Genomic DNA, 21,443 nt, shown 5'->3' with positions numbered 1-21,443 from the left:
GTGCACCTGGTTGAATGCACAGGTTATCATACACAAGGATCTGAGTTCAAGTCCCTTGTCTCCAACTTCAGGGGTGGTGTTGGGGAGCTTCACAAGTGGTGAAGCAGCACAGCAGGTATATTTCTTTCTCCCCCTCCCCTGTTTATTCTTCTCTATCCAAAAATAGAAAAATTAGCAGTAAACACAACCTGCTTTTCAAATGTGCAGAGAATCTGAATAAACATTTTTCCAAAGAAGGTAGCATATATGGTCAGTAGGGACATAAAAATGTTTATTACCTCATGATTGGGGAAGTCCAGACCAAAACACACACACCGGCGGAATAACTATATCCAAAAGTCATGAAACAGACAGTGTTGAAGAGGATGTGGAGAGAAAGGAACCCTTTACTATTTTCAGGAATGTCAGTTGTGTCACAATTATGGAAACCATTATGGGAATTTCTCAAGAAAACTAATGACAATGATGTATGATTCAGTTCTCCCACTTTTGAATTATGTTTTCTAAAAATATACAAAACCACACATTTAATGTATTATCTACAATCCCCTGTTTATTACAGCATTATCTGCGATACTTAAGGACCAGAAAGAAGCTCAGTGCCTATTAATACTGAGCAGGTAAACAGTATGGATATTTGTACACAGTGGATACTAGTCTGCTTTTTTTTTTTTTTTTACAGTGGAGGGTGGTTCTGTCCACTAATTATGAGATCTAGCCAGATGGCAACTGGGACATTTTCTCTGTGTTTGAAGTCACCTTAAGACATCTGTTTTTTACCCAATTACACAGTATCATCATTTATTGTCCAGAAGTCTTACTGCTGCTTATCAGATCTTCTCAAATCTTTAACTTTTTTTTTTCTTAGAGACATAGAGATAGAGAAATCTGAGAGCTAGTGAGACCACAGCCCAGAAGTTCCTTTCAGTGCTGAGGGGGCTGGTCTTACACCTGCATGACTCATAGAGCAAAGCAGCCCACTATCCAAGTGAGCTATTTTGTCAGCTTACATCTTTAAATTTTGAAAGCATTATAAACTTTAGGACAATATCTCATTATGTCACTTATCTTTAAGTTCTACTTTTCTTTTTTCTTTCTTCCTTTCTCTTTCTGCCTCTAGAGTTATCGCTAGGGCTCGGTGCCTGCACTACAAATCGACTTCTGAAGCCTATTTTTTTCCTTTTGTTGCCCTTGTTCTCTATCATTGTTGTTGTTATTATTATTGTTGTTATTGCTGGGGATTTTTTTTTTTTTTTTTTTTTTTGATGGATAGGACAGAGAGATTGAGAGAAGAGGGAAAGACGGGGGAGGATACACACCTGCAGATAGACAGTTGCAGACCTGTTTCACCACTTGTGAAGCAGACCTCTCCTGCACCTCCCTGCAGGTGGGGAGCCCAGGGCTCCAACAGAACCAGAATTCTTTACTGGTCTTTGCACTTCACGCCATTTGTGCTTAACCACTGCGACTGGCTCCCTGTTCTAATTTTCTTAGTTGCTGCAAGATACTATTCAAAAACAATTTGATTTTTCTCTCCTATATTTCAGTAAGTAAATATGGAGCTACTAAAATCATGGAGCAAATAAGAAAATGAAATTTGAATTATTAATTTGAAAGTTACAACATAAATCCTTGTATGCTTGCCTTTCTACCAAACTCTCATAAAATTTTATTAATTTTTTAATTATCTTTATTTATTTATTAGATAGAGACTGTTAGAAATGATGAAGGGGAGATAGAGAGGAAGAGAGACAGAGACACCTGCGGCCCTGCTTCACCACTTGCAAAGCTTTTCCCTTGCAGGTGGGACCAGGGGCTCGAACCTAGGTCCTTGAGCATTGTTGCATGTGTGCTCAACCAGGTGCGCCACCACCCGACCCCTAAAAAAAAGATTATTTTTAATCTTGTTTTATTGATTTTCCCCTGCAGGTGGGGAGCTGGGGGCTCAAACCTGGATTCTTAGACCAGTCCTTGCACTTTGCGCCACCGTGCACTTAACCCACTGTGCTATTGCCTGACTCCCAGCACTTACTTTTCATGGAGCACACCCAGGATCATCTATGATGCCCTGTGCTCTGGTGGTAGAGGGTGAACCCAGTACCTGGTGGGGTAAAAAGCCTTCGTCACAAAGTGAACCTTCTCTGAACCTCTCAATGAATTTCATCAGAGAATAATTATAGTGTAGAGTATTCACCACTTAGTGACCACTATTTCCCTTACTATGTAAGGAATACTAGAGTAAGCTCAGCAGAGTGGTGGAGCTTGACTCACCTGGTAGAGTGTGCACTTTATCACATGTAAGGACCCAGGTGCAAGCTACCTAGTCCTCACCTGAAGAGAGTAGTGCTGCTAATCTCTCTCTTTCTGCCCTCTGTCTCCCACCCTCTATTAAAAATATGTGTTATTGTTATAATGCACAAGGGCCCCAGTTCAAGCTCCCAGTAACCGCACACACAGAGGGAAGCAGGGATGCTGGTGTCTGTCTGTCTTTTTCCCTCTCTTAACTCCTCCACACTCTTGAATTCTCACTGTATTTATCCAATAAATAAATAAAGTATATGTGTATGCATATATTCACATATGCATATATATTTATATCTACTTGTAGTGATGGAGTAAAAATGTGGACACTGAACTTCAGTGATAACTATCTTGGCAAGTAAGTAAGTAAATAAATAAATAAATAAATGTAAGGCCATAAAGATACCTGAGCAATTCACACAATACTTTTTCATGCCTAAGGCTCTGAGGGTGCAGGTTCCATACTGGCTCTGCCATAAGCCAAAAGTAAGCAGTGCAGTGGTTAAGTAACTATAGAAAGAAATGAAATAAAGTGAAATAAAATCAGAATTAAGTGAGGCTGTCTGTGTGCAGGGATGTGCTATCGGAAAAGTGGACAGAACCTTCATAATTTCTTGACAGCTTTCTAGATGTAACCTTCCTGTTCAGCTGTGCACAGCCATATACATTAGAGTGCAGAAAGGATGATTTTCTCACCAGGTAATGGCTATCAGCTTGGCATAGAACTTCGGAAGATAAATTAGTAGTGGTGGCAAAGCTGTACACATCACTGCATCTGAACACATACAGCTCAGATCTGCTTAGCCTGAACACATGCGGAGCAGAGTTGAGTGTTAGAGTTGGAACAGTACTCCTTTCTGCTGAAAGGGCTGTTGAAAAGAGAGGGAGGGTGGGTGTTACAGAGTAGAGCATGAAACTGTCTCAGTGGGGGGGAAAAAAAGAAGATAAAAGGCACAGTGCCTAACAGGATAGAGACTCAGAAAACATCAACAATTGAGACTACAGACTTAGGGAAATAACATTTGCTTAGGCAAGAAAGAACAGAGTTGCACTTCCTTTTTTTGTTTATTGGGAGGGTGGGAATTGGAGCTGGGGCTTCATGTATGCACAGTTTTGCTCTGGGCTTCTTTTCATTGTTGGGGTGGGGAGGGAGTTTATGTACCACTAGAGATTCCTCTAGTGACACAGCACCTCTCAATGGGTTTTAATCTGTATCATCAACATGGCCAGGCACTTGACAGCTGGTAAGCCTTCTCTCTGGCCTAGAGCTTCACTTCTTTAGATGACAGATTGATCAGAAGTAGTAAGATAATCTCTTTCAGGTAACTCCTATTTAATGACTTGTGTAAACAGTAAAGGTTATTGTTAGTTAAAGTTATTATCTCGGGAGATGGTTTCATAGTTGGAAAAAGGACTAGAAAGCTAGATCAGGAAAGAGCATAGCTCCCACATAGGGAAAAAGTATATAAATGTTGTTACTATAAACTCCATTGATTTGATCTGGGGCCCATATTCAGCACAGGAGCTTATGTAACCTCTGCATCCCTGTAGGTCTGAGCTTGCATTCTGTGATCTCTGCTAGGAACATTCCAGACTGCACTAATTTAAAGACCCATCTTCCTCAGGTGGTAGAGTATGTTGTCCAACCTCCCTGCAAAGTCCCTAGCACTGTTGATCCACATTGAGGGCAAGGTCCTATAGGGACCCACAGAGGGGTACCTTAGGTTGTTCCTGATGGAGATAACCAGTGACAATGGAGAGAGGGATCTGTTAGAGGTCTAGGCCCATCATGTCTGTGGGAATCCCAGGATTCCCTGACCAGGGCTCCAGGTGATGAGGTGGCTTGGTAGTGACTAAAGAGTCATCATTAAAGTATGCTAGTCTCTTGCCCTTATTCAGCTTTTGTTGTCCTTACTTTGTCTGACAAGCTTAGTTTTGGAGTGATTAAGGGATGTGTAATAGGAGGTAGGTGAGGAGGGTATCTAGGTATAAGTAGAAACTAGTTCATTAGGTACTTTCAAGGTATCTTTTTAGGTCTGTCTACTTGCTTGCTGCATTTATTGACTTGTTGCAAACTATTGTGCACTTTTGCTCTAAGGTATATATTTTCCCTGTGTACATATTCCCTACCTTATGGGCCCTGGACTATATCTAGGTTTTGAGATTTGTTAAGAGGTGTACCATTTGAAATGGAATTAAGGAGTCATATGAGCTAGGAAAAGGTCTCAATAGAATAATGAAGCTGGAGGGTTGACATTCCAAGCCTGACATCTCTGGACACAGTCCATAGTGAAACATGCCAAGGTGGTCTGGTTGTACTGATTGGCTTGATATAAGCAGATGAAGTATCAATTGGTATGAATTGAGTGAGACATGTAGGAAAGTGAGTCCCTAGATGTTCCAGGCCTGGGGGAGATATGGGCTTTATTGAGAAAGGGGAACATTCCTGTTGTCTTAGGGGTTAAGAAAGCTATAATTACTGCTATAACCAAATTATTTGGCAATTGGGTTAACTTTGAAAATCCCATTGTTAGGTTTTGCTGTATCATACAAGACCTCACCATAATTTATGTCTTTTAGTGCTTTTTACATATACCTGTATCTTACAAAGTTACACTACTAGTAGCTTCTATTCTTCCCAGTTAAAGCTTTCAATAGAACAAGTCATTATTAGAAATGTACCAACATTTGCTCCCACTGTTAAAATTAAATCTGATTACCAATTTGAAGTCTTAAGTGCTTAGATTGAAGGAACATTTACTCAGAGCTGTGGTCTATGCATCAAAAAGTTTGATACACTCAACCCTTTTCCCCCTCTCATATTCATTACATAATGATTTGTGAGAATATAAGTTAATAGGAGTGTATATTAACACCATTCCCACCACCAAAGTTCTGTCCTCTGCCTCCCCTCCCCCACATACACATTGAAGCTGAACATCTACCCTCACCCTCCCCTCAGAGATTTTGACTTTGGTGCCCTACTCCAAACTCAGTCAGATTCTGCTTTGAGTTTCCCTTTTTGTTCTTCTTTCTCAATTTCTGTTTATGAGTGTGATCATCCCATACTCATCTTTGTCTTTCTTTCTGACTTATCTCATTTCACATAATTCCTTTTTAAAAAATATTTATTTACCCTTATGTTACCCTTGTTTTTTTATTGTTGTTGTAGTTATTGTTGTATTTATTGATGTCATTGTTGTTGGATAGGACAAGAGGGAAATGGAGAGAGGAATAGAAGACAGGGGAAGAGAAAGATAGACACCTGCAGACCTGCTTCAACTTCTGTGAAGCAACTCCCCTGAAGGTGGGGAGCTGTGGGCTTGAACCGGGATCTTTACGCTGGTCTTTATGCTTTGCACCACATGTGCTTAACCTGCTGCACTACCAACGGACTCCCTCATCCCTCATTTAACATAATTCCTTCTCGCTCCATCCAAGATGGGTCAGAGAAGGTGAGTTCATCATTCTTGATAGCTGCATAGTATCCCATTGTACATGTATATGTATATATAAATACACACACACACACACACACACACACACACCACAGCTTTCTTATCCATTCTTCTGTTGTTGGGCACCTGGTTTACTTCCAGGTTTTAGCTCTTAAAATTGTGCTACTATGAACATAGGTGTACACAAATCTTTTTGGTTGGGTGTTATGGAGTCCTTAGAATATATCCCTAAAAGAGGAATTACTGGGTCATATGGAAGGTCCATATCTAGCCTTGTGAGGGTTCTCCACAGAGGTTGGACCAATTTACAAGCAGTGCAAGTGCAGGAGGGTTCCTTTGTCCCCACAACCTTCTCTATTCTTGGGTGTTGACAAGTTGATCCATACCCCCAGCCTGCCAAAACCATTTTACCTGCTGCTCCTTCTCCTCTTCCTCCTCCTCCTCCTCCTCTTCTTCTTCTTTCTTCTTTCTTCTTCTCCTTCTCCTTCTCCTCCTCCTCCTCCTTCTCCTCCTCCTCCTCCTCTTCTTCTTCTTCTTTCTTCTTCTCCTTCTCCTCCTCCTCCTCCTCTTCTTCTTCTTCTTTCTTCTTCTCCTTCTCCTCCTCCTCCTCCTCCTTCTCCTCCTCCTCCTTCTCCTTCTCCTCCTCCTTCTCCTCCTCCTCCTTCTCCTTCTCCTCCTCCTTCTCCTCCTCCTCTTCTTTCTTCTTCTTCTCCCTCCTTTTATTTTTTATTTTAACCAGAGTGCTGCTCAGCTCTGGATTTTGGTGGTGCTAGGGATTGAACCTGGGACATTGGAGCTTCAGGCAAGAGAGAGTCTCTTTGCATAACCATTATACTATTTACCCACCACCCCTAACATTTCTCCCCATATTTTATACCTTTTTCTGCCACTTCATCTTTTCCAGAACTCAAACTAGGTGTTGTGTTTCACTTATCATTTAAACTTGGCTCCAAGATGAACTACACACTTTTTACTTTTTTTTTAACATGGTATCACAGCACTTCAGTAGACTCCCAGATACCTCTTTTTCTCATCTTTCATCCTATGTTCTCCTGTATTCAACTATTCAGGATTCTTGAGAGGTATCTCTGTTTCATCCACATGCTTCCTATCTTTGTATTTTCTCTTTCTCTTTTCATTTTTCCTACATGGTAAGTTATGCTCATTCTTACTGGTAGCTGTTTTGAAATATCTTATTCTGTTTCCATCTTCTCTGTCCAGAAGACAGCACCAATAAGTAGAGATCTGCTCTTATTCCTAGCCTTATTGACACAGTTGGCTCAAGAAATAGGTGTTTTTGAAATAGATGGATGTAGGAATATGACAGTGCTACTTTCTTAGCTCAAATAGATGGTTTAGATCTTAGTAGCCATTTGGCTTTTTCATCTGTAGTTTCTCAGGCTTCTGGCCTGCTGCCACAAGCCATTTCATTTCAGCATCCTGGGCATTTTGTGCCTCAATGAATGTTCTGTTCTGTTCCCATGGGCGCCTCTTATCTTCTTGGTTGGATTTACCCTTTAGTGGTGTCCTTTTCCAGTGCAAAACAAAAAGTCTATATCATTTAAGACAGCATGAGCAAATGGGCATCAAGGCCCAGAGTTCAGAAGGAACATGACATACTCATTAACTATAAAGAATATTTTTCAAGCCATGCTGTTTCTTGAAAAGCAATTAACATGTTTCACATTATTCCTGGGAGACACAAACTGTTTCTTCCACATCTTAATTTGCCTGTTTAAAAATAGACAGAAAAAGATAGATGAGTTTACTTTCAAGGTGTATGAATTTCCCTTGTGGCCAATGAACCAATTTCCATTTCATATTTGCAGAATATTGATACAATTATTCTTTCATCAGACATGAAATTTGAGTGTATAACCAGTTTGTGAAAATCACCTAGTAATTTATTAGGTTGATAACAGCAATTAAGTCATAATTGTTTCTGAGAAATATGAATTGGCTTTCTGTTTTAAAAAGATAATTTAACATTCTGAACTACATACATTGCGTGTAACTAATTTCTGGGATTAGAACTTTGTTTAACCTATTATGAAACTGTAAGAAGCTTCAATCAGTGACCTGGGAGTTGGCACTGTGGTTAAGGAATTGCTCTAGCTCTAGCTCTAGCTCTCTCTCTTAGATGCACACACACTACAGATAAGGAATTTCTCTCTCTTAGATATATACACACACATACATTGTTCTCTCTGAGATATAGACATACACATTGCTCTCTGTCTCTCTCTCTTTTAGAAGGAAACACACACACACACACACACACACGAAAGCTTCCTATGTGGAGGGAGTCTGACTCAGTCCTGGGCCCACACATTGCAAAACAGCAAACTGTTATTATTTCACCTGCCAAGCATTGTTCTCTCAAATATGAGGTTCTGAGTCCCATCCTTGTTGTCTCATGTGGTACTGTGCTGCTACCATTGTTTACAGGCTTGGTAACTGTATGACAAATCCACTGCTCCCAGTGGCTGCCTGGCTTCATCCCTCCCTCCCTCCCTTCCTTCTTTCCTTCCTTTCTTTCCCCTCTCTTTCTTTTATCTAATAAGGCAGAGAAATTGAGAGGGGGAAGAGGATATAGATAGGGAGAGAGAAACCTGAAACACTGCCTCACTTTTTTGTGAAGCTTCCCCTCTAAAGGTGAGAGAGGGGACTTGAATCTGGATCCTTGCACGTGATAACATGTGTGCTCAAGTGAGTATGCCACCATTTGGTGCCTAATATTCTTGACTTTTCAAGAAAAAAGAAGTGTTAGCTTCCTCAGCTATGCTTTAGGAATTTTGGAATCATAACTTGCTTCACTCCATTGATGTTATGTGTATTTTAGAGTTTTTGTGCTGACATGGCTTTATATAATGATATCTGTTATTTATTTTTAATATTTTATCTATTTATGTAATAGAGGCAGGTCAATTGAGGGAAAAGGGCAAGATAGAGAGAGGCAGAGAGACACCTGCAACCCTGCTTCACAACTTGTGAAGCTTTCCCCCACCAGTGGTGAACAGGGGCTTGGACCTAAGACCTTGTGCACTGTAATGTGTGTGCTTAACCAGGTGTGTCACTGCCTAGTTCCCAAATTGATTTTTTAAAATTCTTATTTATAAAATAGAGATATTGACCAGACCATGGGATAAGAAGAGTACGGTTCCACACAATTTCCACCACCAGAACTCTGTATCCCATCCCCTCCTTTGATAGCTTTCCTATTCTTTATCCCTCTGGGAGTATGGACCCAGGGTCATTATGAGTGCAGAAGGTAGAACGTAATTGCTTCCCTGCTGAACATGGGCATTGGCAGGTCGATACATATTTCTAGTCTGTCTCTTTTTCTAGTGGGGAGGCAAGGTTCCAGAATACATGGGTAGGGTCGTCTGCATGGGGAAGTCAGGTTGGCATTTTTTTTCCCTTTTATTACCTTTTTTTTTTTTATTGTTGTGTGGTTATTTTTGTTATTGATGTCATTGTTGTTGAATAGAACAGAGAGAACTGGAGAGAGGAGGAGAAGACAGGGAGGGGGAGGGAAAGATAGATACCTGCAGACCTGCTTCATCACTTGTAAAGTGAACCCCCCTGAAGTTGGGGAGCCGGGGATTGAACTGGGATCCTTTAACTGGAATCCTTACACTGGTCCTTGTGCAGCTCTCCATGTGCACTTAAGCCATCCTGCTACCGCCCAACCCCTGACTTTTTTTTTTTTATGCCTCCAGGGTTATTGCTGGGGCTTGGTGCCTGCACTACAAATCCACTGCTCCTGGAGGCTATGTTTTTTTTCCTTTTTGTTGCCCTTGTTGTTTTTATCATTGTTGTTATTATTGTCAGATAGGATAAAGAGAAATTGAGAGAGGAGTTGAAGGCCTGCAAACCTGCTTCACCACCTGTGAAGCAACCGCCTGCATGTGGGGAGGTGGGGGCTCGAACTGGGATCCTTATACTGGTCCTGTGCTACCACCCAGCCCCCAGGTTGCCATTTTTTTGACATGGCAGAGAAGTTTCTTCTGGATTTGACTGTTGTATGTGTTTTTTCCTCCTCCTTTTTTCTTCCTTTTTTTTTTAATTTCATGGAGAAGAAAGTGTCAAGATAGATGGAATCAGATATGTAAGAAAGAATTGTATATGACAGAATAAGTGGGGAGAACCAAGAAAAATGGGGTAGAAAGAAGCTAGAAAGTCTATTCTAGGTATTCCATACGTTCTTTGGAGTAAAAAGTTTATTCAGGGGCCAGGTGGTGGCACACCTGGTTAAGTGCACACATTATAGTGTGCAAAGACCCAGGTTCAAGTCCCCAGTGCCCACCTGCAGGGAAAAAGCTTCACAAACTTTTGGTGAAGCAGAGCTGAAGGTGTCTATCTTTCTCACTTGCCCCCTCTCTCCCTTATCCCTCTCATTTTCTGGCTGTCTCCAATAAATAAAGATAATAAAAAATTTTAAAAAGTTTATTCAGTCTATGCTCTCTGACCTTCACAATAGCACGCATTTGTTGAATGAAGAGCTATATTTTTACTCATCAGCAGGTAGGGCAAGGTGGCCCATAGGGTCTAAAAGAAGTCGATATGGCTGATGCCATTTATGCTATTATATTTGATATAAGAAAGTTCCATAATTTTAATATATATCTTTGTAACTATAATTAGGTTCATTTTAACTGAATGGTGACAGTCTGATACAGTGGGAAGAATAAAGTGGGAATCAAAAGCAGTGTGCTCTTATTCTGTTGTCCTCACTCCCTAACTAAATGAACATGGGACAACTCCTCTAGCATCATTCTTCCTCTTCAGTAAAATACATGGAGTAATATGCAGGTCCCAGAATTGTTCATATTTCAGACCATTCATAATCTTTTTGCTTTTTCACAGCTCTTGCTTCTGTTTCCTCATGTAGCAGAACTTCAATCAAGTTTAACTCAACACACTATTATTGCACTAAAGCTTTAGATTATATAACTCCTTATATGAAGAGTGGATGACAGTTGTTATTAAAATTAGCTCTCTTTAGCAGCTAAGGAGGTGGTATACTAAGACTCTTGAGCATAAGGCTCTGAGTTCAATTCCTGGGCCTGCATATGTAAGTGTGGTATTCTGGTGTAATCTCCTAGCTGGGGAGACAACATAGTAGTTGTGCAAAAGACTTTCTTGCCTGAAGCTCTGTAGTCCTATGTTTTACTCCCAGCACCACCATCAGCCAGAGCTGAGCAGGGCTCTGGGGAAAATATCAGTGATCTAAGGATTTTATATGCTGTCAGTATTATTAACTTCCAAATTATGTGGAAGCAAATGCTTCCTCTTCACCCTGCTTTGGTTCTCATATACTGTGGTTTTTCTAGGCTAGGTTCATCTTTAGGATTTTTTTTTCCTATTTAGCAACTTTAAATAGATTTTTTTCTTACTTTAATTTTAGTTTTAATCAATTATCTACTGGATAGAGACAAAGAAACTGAGAGGGGAGGTAGAAAGGGATAGAGACAGAGATACCCACAGACTTGCTTCACCACTTGTGAAGGCTTCCTCCTGCAGGCAGGGTCCAGGGGCTTGAACCCAGGTCCTTGTGCACTATAATGTGTGTACTGAATCATGTGCCCCACCTCCTGATTTTTAAAATTAATTATTTAAGTTGAATTTTCCGCATAGATTCTAAAACTCACTTCATTTGTTTCTGGTAACTTAAGTGTGCATGGTTGTTCACACACACACACACACACACACAGACACATACACTCACACACAGACACACACACTCACATACATACATACGCACATTCTCACACAAACACACACCAATGAAACACACACACACACACACACAGACACACACGTCTCCCACTTAGATGTCCTCTAACCACTAAGCCAAAGATAAAGCTTATGGAGTATTCCATGCCCCAGTGCACACACAGAACTTACAGCCCCCCACCTGCACACTGCCCCTGCTTTGGAACACTTTCTCTCCTGAGTGGCTCTTCCTTCTAGCTAACACTTCCACATAATATTTGACACTTGTTGGGAAGGCTTTGCCCACTAAAGAGGGCACAGGAGACAGAGTGTAAGTAGCACTTTTCTCAGCTAAGTACAAAGCATTCTGTTTCTAAGACAGATAGTACTACAAATGTATTCCATGTCATAACCTGCCCTAGAGTATTATTTCCATTTTTTATTTTATTAGTGACTTAATATGATTTACAAAATTATAAGATAACAGGTGTAATTCCACACTATTCCCACCACCAGAGTTCTGTATCCCCATTCCATTCCTTCTATTGGAAGCTACAGTAGTTCTCCCAAGCTCACACATGGGGATTGACTATTATTTCTTTTTTAAAAAAATTTATTTCTTTATTGGGGAATTAATGTTTTATATTCAACAGTAAATACAATAGTTTGTACATGCATAACATTCCCCAGTTTCCCATTTAACAATACAACCTCAACTATGTCATTTATCATCCTTCATGGACCTGTATTCTCCCCACCCACCTACCCACCCCAGAGTCTTTTACTTGGGTGCAATATGCCAATTCCATTTCAGGTTTTACTTGTGTTTTATTTTCTGATCTTGTTTTTCAACTTCTGCCTGAGAGTGAGATCATCCCATATTCATTGACTATTATTTCTCTAAGTCTATATCTATATATCTATATCTATATCTATATCTATATCTATATCTATATCTATATCTATATCTATATCTATATCTATATCTATATCTATACATATTTGCTCATCCTTCCCCCCTTTTTGCCTCCAGGGTTATTACTGGGGCTCAGTGCCACTGCGCCTCGTGGCCATTTTTCTTTCTTTTTTTGGATAGGAAAGAGAGAAGTTGAAATGGGGAAGACAGAGGAGTGAGAAAGACACCTGCAGACCTGCTTCATCACTTATGAAACAACTCCCCCCCACACACACACACAGGTGAGGAGCCAGGGACTCGAACTGGGATCCTTGCAAAGGTCCTTGAGCTTCATACTTTGTGAACTTAATCTGGTGCGCCACCCTTCAGCTTGCCCCCTTATTATTTTTTTTCTATGCTACTGCTTTCTCTTCTTCTAAGTCATACCTAAACCCATTACTACTTCCAGGTGCCCTCCCCTTTTCTTTCTTTTCTCTCCAGGCTCTGATGCAGTTGGAGTTCAGGGCTCTCTGGTCATATTCCCCTATCATTTCTCCCCTTCTGGGAGCATGGAGCAAAATTCTTTCTGGGATGCAGAAGGTGGGAATTCTGGTGTTTGTCATTCCTTCTCTGCTGGACATGGGCATTGGCAGATAGAACCATATTCCCAGCCTGTTTTTATCTTTTCCTAGTGGGAAGGGCTCTGGAAAGGTGAGGTTCCAGGACATATCAGTAAGGTCCTCTGCCCAGGAAAGTCAGGATGGCATCAAGGTAGCATCTGCAACTTGGTGGCTGAAAGGCGGTATGATATAAAGCAGGACCAATAGTTTAATAAATAGGATCCCAAAGGTAGGAACAGAGCAGGTTAAATTAGGGGTCTTCATGTGGGAACAAGCTAGAAAGTCTACTTTAGATACTTTCCAAGGGACCCATCACTTAAGTCATTTTTGCCTTAGCTTGATAGTTAACATGGAGGTGGAATAAGAGTATTGTCTGGGAAGATGGTGTCAGAGTTGACAAAATAACTAGAGGGCTAGATTAGGGTACAGAGTAGCTCCAAAATTTGAAGATAAAATATCAGTACAATGAACTATTTACCCCATTGATTTCACCTAGGGCCCATACATATTCCTTTTTAGCACAGGAGCCTGTGTAGCCTCTGCATCCCTGTCAGTCTGAGCTCACAGTCCATGGTCACATTTAGGAGCATTGTAGGCTGCACTCCTTTCAGGACCAGTCTTCCTTGAGTGGCAGAGTAGGTTGACCAAGCCTCAGAGAGAGAGTGGGGCAGAAACCATTGCTGCTGTACATTGAAAGCAAGGTCCTGGAGAGGCCCACAACAGGGCTTATGATGACATTCCTGATCTAGGATCATTTCATTCCCTGTTCCTCTCAGTATTGGGACTGAAACCAGGGTTACCCAGGCTGCAGGTAGATCTTCAGCAAATACCTTACCATTCTTTGGGAAGTTAGGTACATTTTCTCACAGCACTTAACCTGGTCAATTTTGTGTTAACTAAGCAGTTATTTTGGTGCCACTGGTGAAAAAGCCACAAATATTTCTTGTTTATTTTTAAAATTGTATGTACTTTATTTCCATGAGAGAGTGGGAGAGGGAGAGGGAAAGATAGAGAGATAAAGGAGGGTGGGGTGCAGAGAGAGACCAAGACCAGATTGCTGGTCAGCTCTGGCTTGATGTGGTGTTGGGGATTGAACCTGGGGCCCGGGAACCTCGAGCAAGAAAGTCTTTTTGCAGAACCATTATGATGTCTCCCCATGCCTTGTGGGTATTTCTTTAATGTTATCCACTGTTTCTATCACTAAACACTCTAGCCTGGTACATAGTAGATACTCTGCAGAGGGCAGATTGCTATGGCATTGCAACCTACTCTCCTTTGCTTAGTTATGTGTACATGTGGCAAATTGTGTTTCTCTCTCTTTCTCTCCTTCCCCTCCCTTCCTTCCTCCCTCCCTCCCTTCTTTTCTCCTCCTCCTCCTCCACCTCACCCTCCTTCTTTATTGCCACCAGAGTTATTTCTGGGGCTTAGGGAGTGTTGACACTGTGAATATACCTCTCCCAGCAGCCATTTTTCTTTTCTTTTCTTTTCTTTTCTTTTCTTCTCTTTTCTCTTTCTTTCTTTCTTTCTTTCTTTTCCCATTTCTATTATTTTATTGAATAGGACAGAAAGAAACTGAGAATGGAGGGGACAGATAAGGAAAGAGAAAGATACCTGCATCACTGCTTCACTGTTTATGAAGCTTCCCTGAAGGTGGTGAGTGGGGCTCAAATTCAAGTCCTTGTGCATGGTGATATATACTTTTTTAAAATATTTAATTTATTTACTATTGGATAGAGACAGAGAGAAATGTAAGAAGGGAGGAGGAAAATAGGGAGACACTGCTTCACCACTCATGAAGCTTCTCCCCTGCAGGTGGGGACTGGGGGCTTGAATCTGGGTCCTTGTGCATCATAACATGTGAGCTCAACCAGGTGCACCACTGTCTGGCCAGCAACTTGTGTTTTCTAATCATATATGTATATCATAGAGTACATGTGTTAATAAGACATTGGAGGGGGGCTCGAGCGATAGCGCAGCGAGTTAAGTGAAAGTTGTGCAAAGCGCAAGGACCGGGGGTAAGGATCCCAGTTCGAGCCCCTAGCTCCCCACCTGCAGAAGATTCACTTCACAGGCAACGAAGCAGGTCTGCAGGTATCTGTCTTTCTCTCCCCCTCTCTGTCTTCCCCTCCTCTCTCCATTTCTCTCTGTCCTATCCAACAAGGAATGGCATCAGCAATAACAGTAATAACCACACCAAAGCTACAATAACAAGGGCAACAAAGGGGGGTAAGATGGCCTCCAGGAGCAGTGGATTCATGGTGCAGGCACTAAGCCCCAGAAATAACCTCAGAGGCAAAAAAAAAAAAGACATTGGAGGAATAATAACCTCAAATAAAAGAGTAAAAGGATCCACATGGGATCCTTAAGTTGGAAGATATTTTCCTTTGTTACTAGCTGTCTGATGCTTGGAATTTTGAGTGTGCACCCCCTATTGAAGGAGGAGCATACCCCCCTGAGCAGGTCAGTTTGCTTAAGTTTCCTCTGTTGAGATAATCTTTCTCATTTTGAGCAGAACAGTGATCCCCAATGGAAATCACAGAAGCAACATCGCTTCTTGACTGCATGTGTTAATAGTCATCATATTTTCTGTCAATGTCATCACTCTCTTGACTTGCTGGAAGTAACATTTGTCAGGTCCTGCTCCTATTCTGCTGACTTCACTTTTTCTTTTTTTTTTTTTTGATTCTCAGCCTACTGCATATCCTTGAAAATTGCTATTAATTGTGTTGTCTTTGATGAATAGTTTTTGTTCTGTCCACTTTACTCCTATCCCATTCACTATCTTTTGTTCAAACTCCCCTCACAGTTCCCACCCAGGTCTTTGTAAAGGATGCATTTCTTGAATTTTGCATGTATCTTTCCATATACGTCTGCCAATCTCTATATACTTGTATGATTCCAGTCTTTTCAAACCATCAGGTGCACAGAGTGTTTTGTGTTGTTTGGCCACTAGGGCTTGATGCCCTCAGCAATCAGCATTTTTCCTTATTTTTTTTTTCCATTAACACATGGAGAGAAATAGTGAAGGAGAGACATAGAAAGAGAAACAAGTGCAACAAAGCTCTACCACTCAGGAATTTTCCCTTCAAAAGGTAGGTACAGTGACTAGAACCTGGGTCCTTGTGAATAATGAGGTGTGTGCTCTACTGGGTACATCACTTCTCAGCTTGGAATGCAACTCATCTTTTAGAAAGCATCACTGTTTTCCCCTTATTTGAGCTCTCTTAGAGACAGTCAGTACCACTATTAGGATGCTATCAGTTAAGTGTAACAAACTACACAAGCACACACACACACACACACACATTCTCTAGCACATTAGTTTTAGTTTTCTTCTTCCTTTCTTATTTTTATTTATTTATTTATTTAGGATAGACTCAGGGAAATTGAGAGAGAATAGGGGAACTAGAGAAGGAGAAAGACACCTGCAGCACTGTTTCACTGCTCATGCAGTTCCTCCCATCCCTGCAGGTGGGTGGGCACTGGGGGCTTGAGCCCAGGTCCTTGCTCACTATAATGTGTGTATTCAACCCTTAGTCAGCTGTGCCACCACCAGACCTCTTTATTTCAGTGGTAGAAATGGACCTTGGACCTTGTGTATGTGCAGTAGTACTGCCACAGGGTAGTCTTTCTGGGATGAGTTCTTTTTTGTCTTAGGGATTAATGAAATGTAAAACAGCCAAAGGAGGGGGAGAGGTGGGTATAGGGAAGCGAGGGAGAGGAATGAAGAAAAGGAGAAGCAGAGAAGCGAGGAATATAAGGAGAGAGAGAGAGGGAGAGAGAGAGGAAGGTAGAGAGAGAAAGAGAGAGAAAGGAAGGTTGGTATGGGGGAGGGAGGGAAAAGGATGAAGAACGAGAGAAGAGAGAAATATAAGGAGAGAGAGACAGCCTGAGAAACTAACTGCAGCAGCACTCCACCCTCCAGAGACTCAGATTCTTATGGATCATGGTACTCCCACCCAGTGTAAGGAGTGGAAAAACACGCGTTGCATGGTATGACAGGAACTCCTACTGGATGGTGTGTGCACACTTGGAGAAAGTGCTCTGGCCCAGGACTGTGTGTTTATCATAAGCAGGGCATACGCTCACTCCAGTATGCACCAAGTCAGCTGTCAGCTGTTGACTGGGATGCTGCTTCAGCTCTGTGGCTCTGAAATACACATTCTTCCAACGTGCTCCACTGGAGATGTGCTTTCCTGGAAGGCCACATATTTCTTTAAATGCCAAACCAGTATCACATTCTCATTTGAAACCCTTCTGTGTAGATAACATTTGCCAAGAACACACCCTTCAAACACAGTGTGCCATTTTCTCCCTAAAGATTAGACTTCAGGCAAACTCTCTCACAGAAAGTTGCTACTTTGTCAAGGACATGTTAGGAATCCATCTACAGAACTGATTTCTTCCTCACAGGGCCTGATTCTGGTCTCAGGCTCTTGGTCAGAAAATAGCACAAAGGCAGTTGGCTCTTCTCTGCTAAGGTATTTATTTTTTTTTATGACTTTCAGAATAAGATCATCTTGGATCCCATGACATTCAGTGAAGCCAGGTTCCGGCCATCACTGGAGGAGAGGCTGGAGAGCATCATCAGTGGGGCTGCACTCATGGCTGACTCATCCTGCACGCGAGACGACCGGCGGGAGAGGATTGTGGCGGAGTGCAATGCAGTCAGACAGGCGCTACAGGACCTGCTCAGCGAGTACATGAATAACGTAAGTCCTGGTTCTTGTGCTCAAATCCTGGCGAATACTGTGATTGGGTGACTCTTGGAAAAGGATGCTGTGTGCATCAGAGGATGGATGGACAGGTGTTCGTCCAAATGGGACAGTTGTTCCCTGCAAGAGGAACCAATCTGGTGAAACCAAATAGCTACTTTGAGGGAGTCTGTCTTGATTTTGACTCAAAGCCTAGTGTTAGTGTGGAAGAATTTGGTGGAGAGGAAAGTCTTACTGATGAAACTTTGGCCTTTTACTTACGTGATTTGTTGCTTATCATTGTGGTTGGCCTTTAATCTTTGAAATATTTCATTTGTTCAAAGTATAGGGTTGATGGAATGTATGGTCTAAACCAAAGACAGCTGTAGGTACTAATCTTAAGGTCATAAAGGCACTGCCAAGTATGGCATGTTTTATTATTTTTTTAATGCTTCTACAGGGTTGGTCGTGGTGAAAGAATTCAAATGACATTATAAGTTGAATGAATGTGCTGTGTTGTGACCTGCTAGACAATAGAGACTGAACACAAATCTTTGATCCCATGCTGGTTCCTGTTAAAGCCTGAGGCAGTGCTGATGTGAAACAAGCAAGCCCTGTTCCTCCTTCCCTCTCAATTTTGACTACTCCCATTCCTAGTGGACATACAGTCCACAGCTGAGGTCAGGGCTCAGCACTGACATATAGTGCACTTCGAACAAGAACACCAAAAGTAAATTTAGTAATAAATAAAATATATAAATTTCTATAAACAACCCCCCATTTTTATACACCTTTTGTTTATTTGCTTTTGGAAGATATACTGACTTTCAGAACCAAAAGATTAAGCTGTGAATGCCTCACCTGCTCCTGGGTCACCAAGAGGTCACTGTTGTCTGTGATGTGTGAAGCTTAGGTACAATGCAGAGTAAAGCTAAACCGATCACTGGTGCTTTTCATTTTGTGACTATCAAATTTAATTGGTAAACTTTACTTATGAAATCTGGAGTTTCATTATTTTTTTTATTTATAGCAGGATAATAGGTTAACTTTTGTATATAAAGTTTGGCTTAATCATATTTAGGCTTGTCAGTGAAGACTTATTGCTAAAGAGGAAGTAGAAGTTTTCAGAGAGGGATAGCAGTGATATTTAAGATCTTAGTATTAAAAGGGAGGTGGAGGAGGAGGGGGAGGAGAAGAAGGAGGAGGAGGAGGAGAAGAAGGAGGAGGAAGACGAGGAGGAGAAGGAGGAAGAAGAGGAGGAGGAGACTATTCCTGTCAATAGGAATCATAGAATATGATTAAAGAAGAGTTGATGGAGACATGACATGTAATTTTCAGCTTGGTGTCTAGAAACCTGTCAAGTAGTTTTTTTTTTTTCTTTCAGAGTAAATTCATACAGATCAGAACACTTGATGGATTTTTGTGTTTTACAGACTACAGGTGCTTATTCCTCTGCTCACAACTTTGTGATATATAACTATTTTGTATTTTTTTTGTAAGTTGTTATAATTATTATTGGTGTTGTTATTGATGTTGTCATTGTTGGATAGGACAGAGAGAAATGGAGAGAGGAGGGAAAGACAGAGAGGGGGAGAGAAAGACAGACACCTGCAGACCTGCTTCACTGCCTGTGCAGCGTCCCCCTGCAGGTGGGGAGTCAGGGGCTTGAACCAGGATCCTTACGCCGGTCCTTGCTCATTGCGCCATGTGCGCTTAACCCGCTGCGGTACCGCCTGACTCCCCTGTTTTGTATTTTTATTGAAAAGTTGGTTTATTCTCCAACAACGTTACAGCTGATACATATGTGGATATATAGCTTAAACTCCAAGCTGTGCAATCTCTACTTACTTTGACATATCAGGATCAAAGTCTAAAATAAAACATCTGCTATTGACTTACATGAAAACTGTAGACAATTTACTTGGGCTTCATAGCTCTTTGATTGTTTCAAGGTAGAACTAGATACAGCTAGACTAACTTCATAATTTCTCTCCAGTGCATTAATTTTCACTGCCGTAATGTAGTTTTATATTAATCTTGCACATATGATTATAAAAACTACCCATATATCTATGTCTCCATTAAAAGTCATTTGTAGTTAACAACTAATACATTAGTCATTTGTTCCTAGAGGGTTATATATCATTGCTTTCTAAATGCAATGATAAGTCCTGGGAATGAATTTTAAAATGAAAAACATTTTATCAAATGATTACTCTGTAGATATCTAACATAATGTGTGGTGCAACATCAGGATAAAGAAATTAGTAACTTGAAAAGGAAAAGTTAAACCTTGGCATGATGGACACATCTGGACTCCAATAATTTCCTAGTTAGTCTCTGATGCAAAGTAAAGTTACAAGGGGCCAGGGGTGACACAACTTGGGTAAGTGCACATATTACCAACCTCAGGGACTCGGGTTCAAGCACCTAATCCCTACCTGCAAGGGAGACACTTCACAAGCAATAAAGCAGGGCTACAAGTGTCTCTCTTTCTCTCTCCGTCTCTGTCTTCCCCATCTCTCTCAATGTGTCACAGTCCTATCCATTAAAATAGAAAAGCAAAATTTGAAAAATAAAAAAAATGGCCACCAGGTGCAGTGATTCATAAATGTAGGCACGAAGCCTTAGCAATAACACCAGTGGCAATAAAAACAAAAAGAAAAATAAATTTGCAATGCTTGCATGTACAGGTAAAACTGTTTGATCACAACCATGTCAAGTGGAACAGAATTAAGGGACATGGAAACTGGTAAGAAGAGCTGCATATTGAACATTTAGGGAAAAACACCCTGCATGGAGCATTGCTCTATGCTACTCACATGGTTTCAGTTGTTGCCTAGATAATTCTACAAAGGTATATACAGATTAGTGAATAGGTCTATAAGACTTCTTTCTTCATTCCTTCCTTTTCCCCCTTCCTTCCCCCTTCCTCCCTTTCTTTCTCCCCCCTCTCTTTCTTTCTTCCTTCCTCCCTTTCTTTCTTTCTTTCTTTCTTTCTTTCTTTCTCCCCCCTCCCTTCCTTTCTTCCTTTCTTTCTTTCTTTCTTTCTTCCTTTCTTTCTAATTTCCACTTCAATCCACCATAGTTCTCCTAAAGTTGTAGACATGGGCCAACCATCTTCTCAACAACTACCTGTCCATATTTATACATAGTTGCCCATTTCTTTTCTGATTCAATACTCTCTTTCCCTTGAAGCCACTCATGACAATATAACTACTTCCAAATGTCCCTCTCCTTTTTCTTCTCTCTGTCTGGGTACTGATGGAGCTGGAGAGCAGAGTTCTCTTACCTTCATCCTATCATTTCTACTCCTCTGGGAGTATGAATCAAGGTTGTTTATGGGGAGCAGAAGGTAGGAGTTCAGATGTCTGTAATTGCTTCTCCACTGAGCATGGGTGTTGACAGGTCGATCCATACCCCCATCCTGTTTCTGTCTTTCCCTAGTGGACCAGAGCTCTGAAGACACAAGGGTCCAGGGCACATTGGTGAGGTCATCTTCCCAGAGAAGTTGGGGTGGAATCATGGTAGCATCTGCAGCCTGGTGTCTGGAAGGTGGCATGACCTAAGTTCAGACAAGATAGTTAATGAACAGGAACCAGAAAGAAGGATCAGAGCAGATGAGACTAGGGATACTAGGGATTTTAGGGTAGAAAAAAGCTAGGAGAACCATTTCAGGCACATTCCTGAGGGCATGCAGCTATAGTAGTTTTGCTTGAGTTTGGTAGCTAGCCTGAGGTTGGATGAGAATATTGTC

General features: G+C 41.3%; 1 protein-coding gene across 4 annotated transcripts in view; it reads left to right on the top strand.

Annotated features, from left to right (window-relative positions):
• The window catches only part of CTNNA2 (catenin alpha 2), a 1,425,261-nt gene that overhangs the window by 385,873 nt on the left and 1,017,945 nt on the right, over positions 1–21,443 (top strand). For all 4 annotated transcript variants that reach the window (XM_060187717.1, XM_060187715.1, XM_007531774.3 and 1 more), the window contains one exon: positions 17,501–17,704. In XM_060187717.1, coding sequence (XP_060043700.1) covers positions 17,501–17,704 — 204 coding nt within the window. The remainder of the gene's footprint in view (positions 1–17,500; positions 17,705–21,443) is intronic.

Source organism: Erinaceus europaeus, chromosome 3 (assembly GCF_950295315.1).
Source record: "Erinaceus europaeus chromosome 3, mEriEur2.1, whole genome shotgun sequence".
NCBI classification, from domain to species: Eukaryota; Metazoa; Chordata; class Mammalia; order Eulipotyphla; family Erinaceidae; genus Erinaceus; species Erinaceus europaeus.
This window is presented reverse-complemented; position numbering and strand designations above follow the sequence as displayed.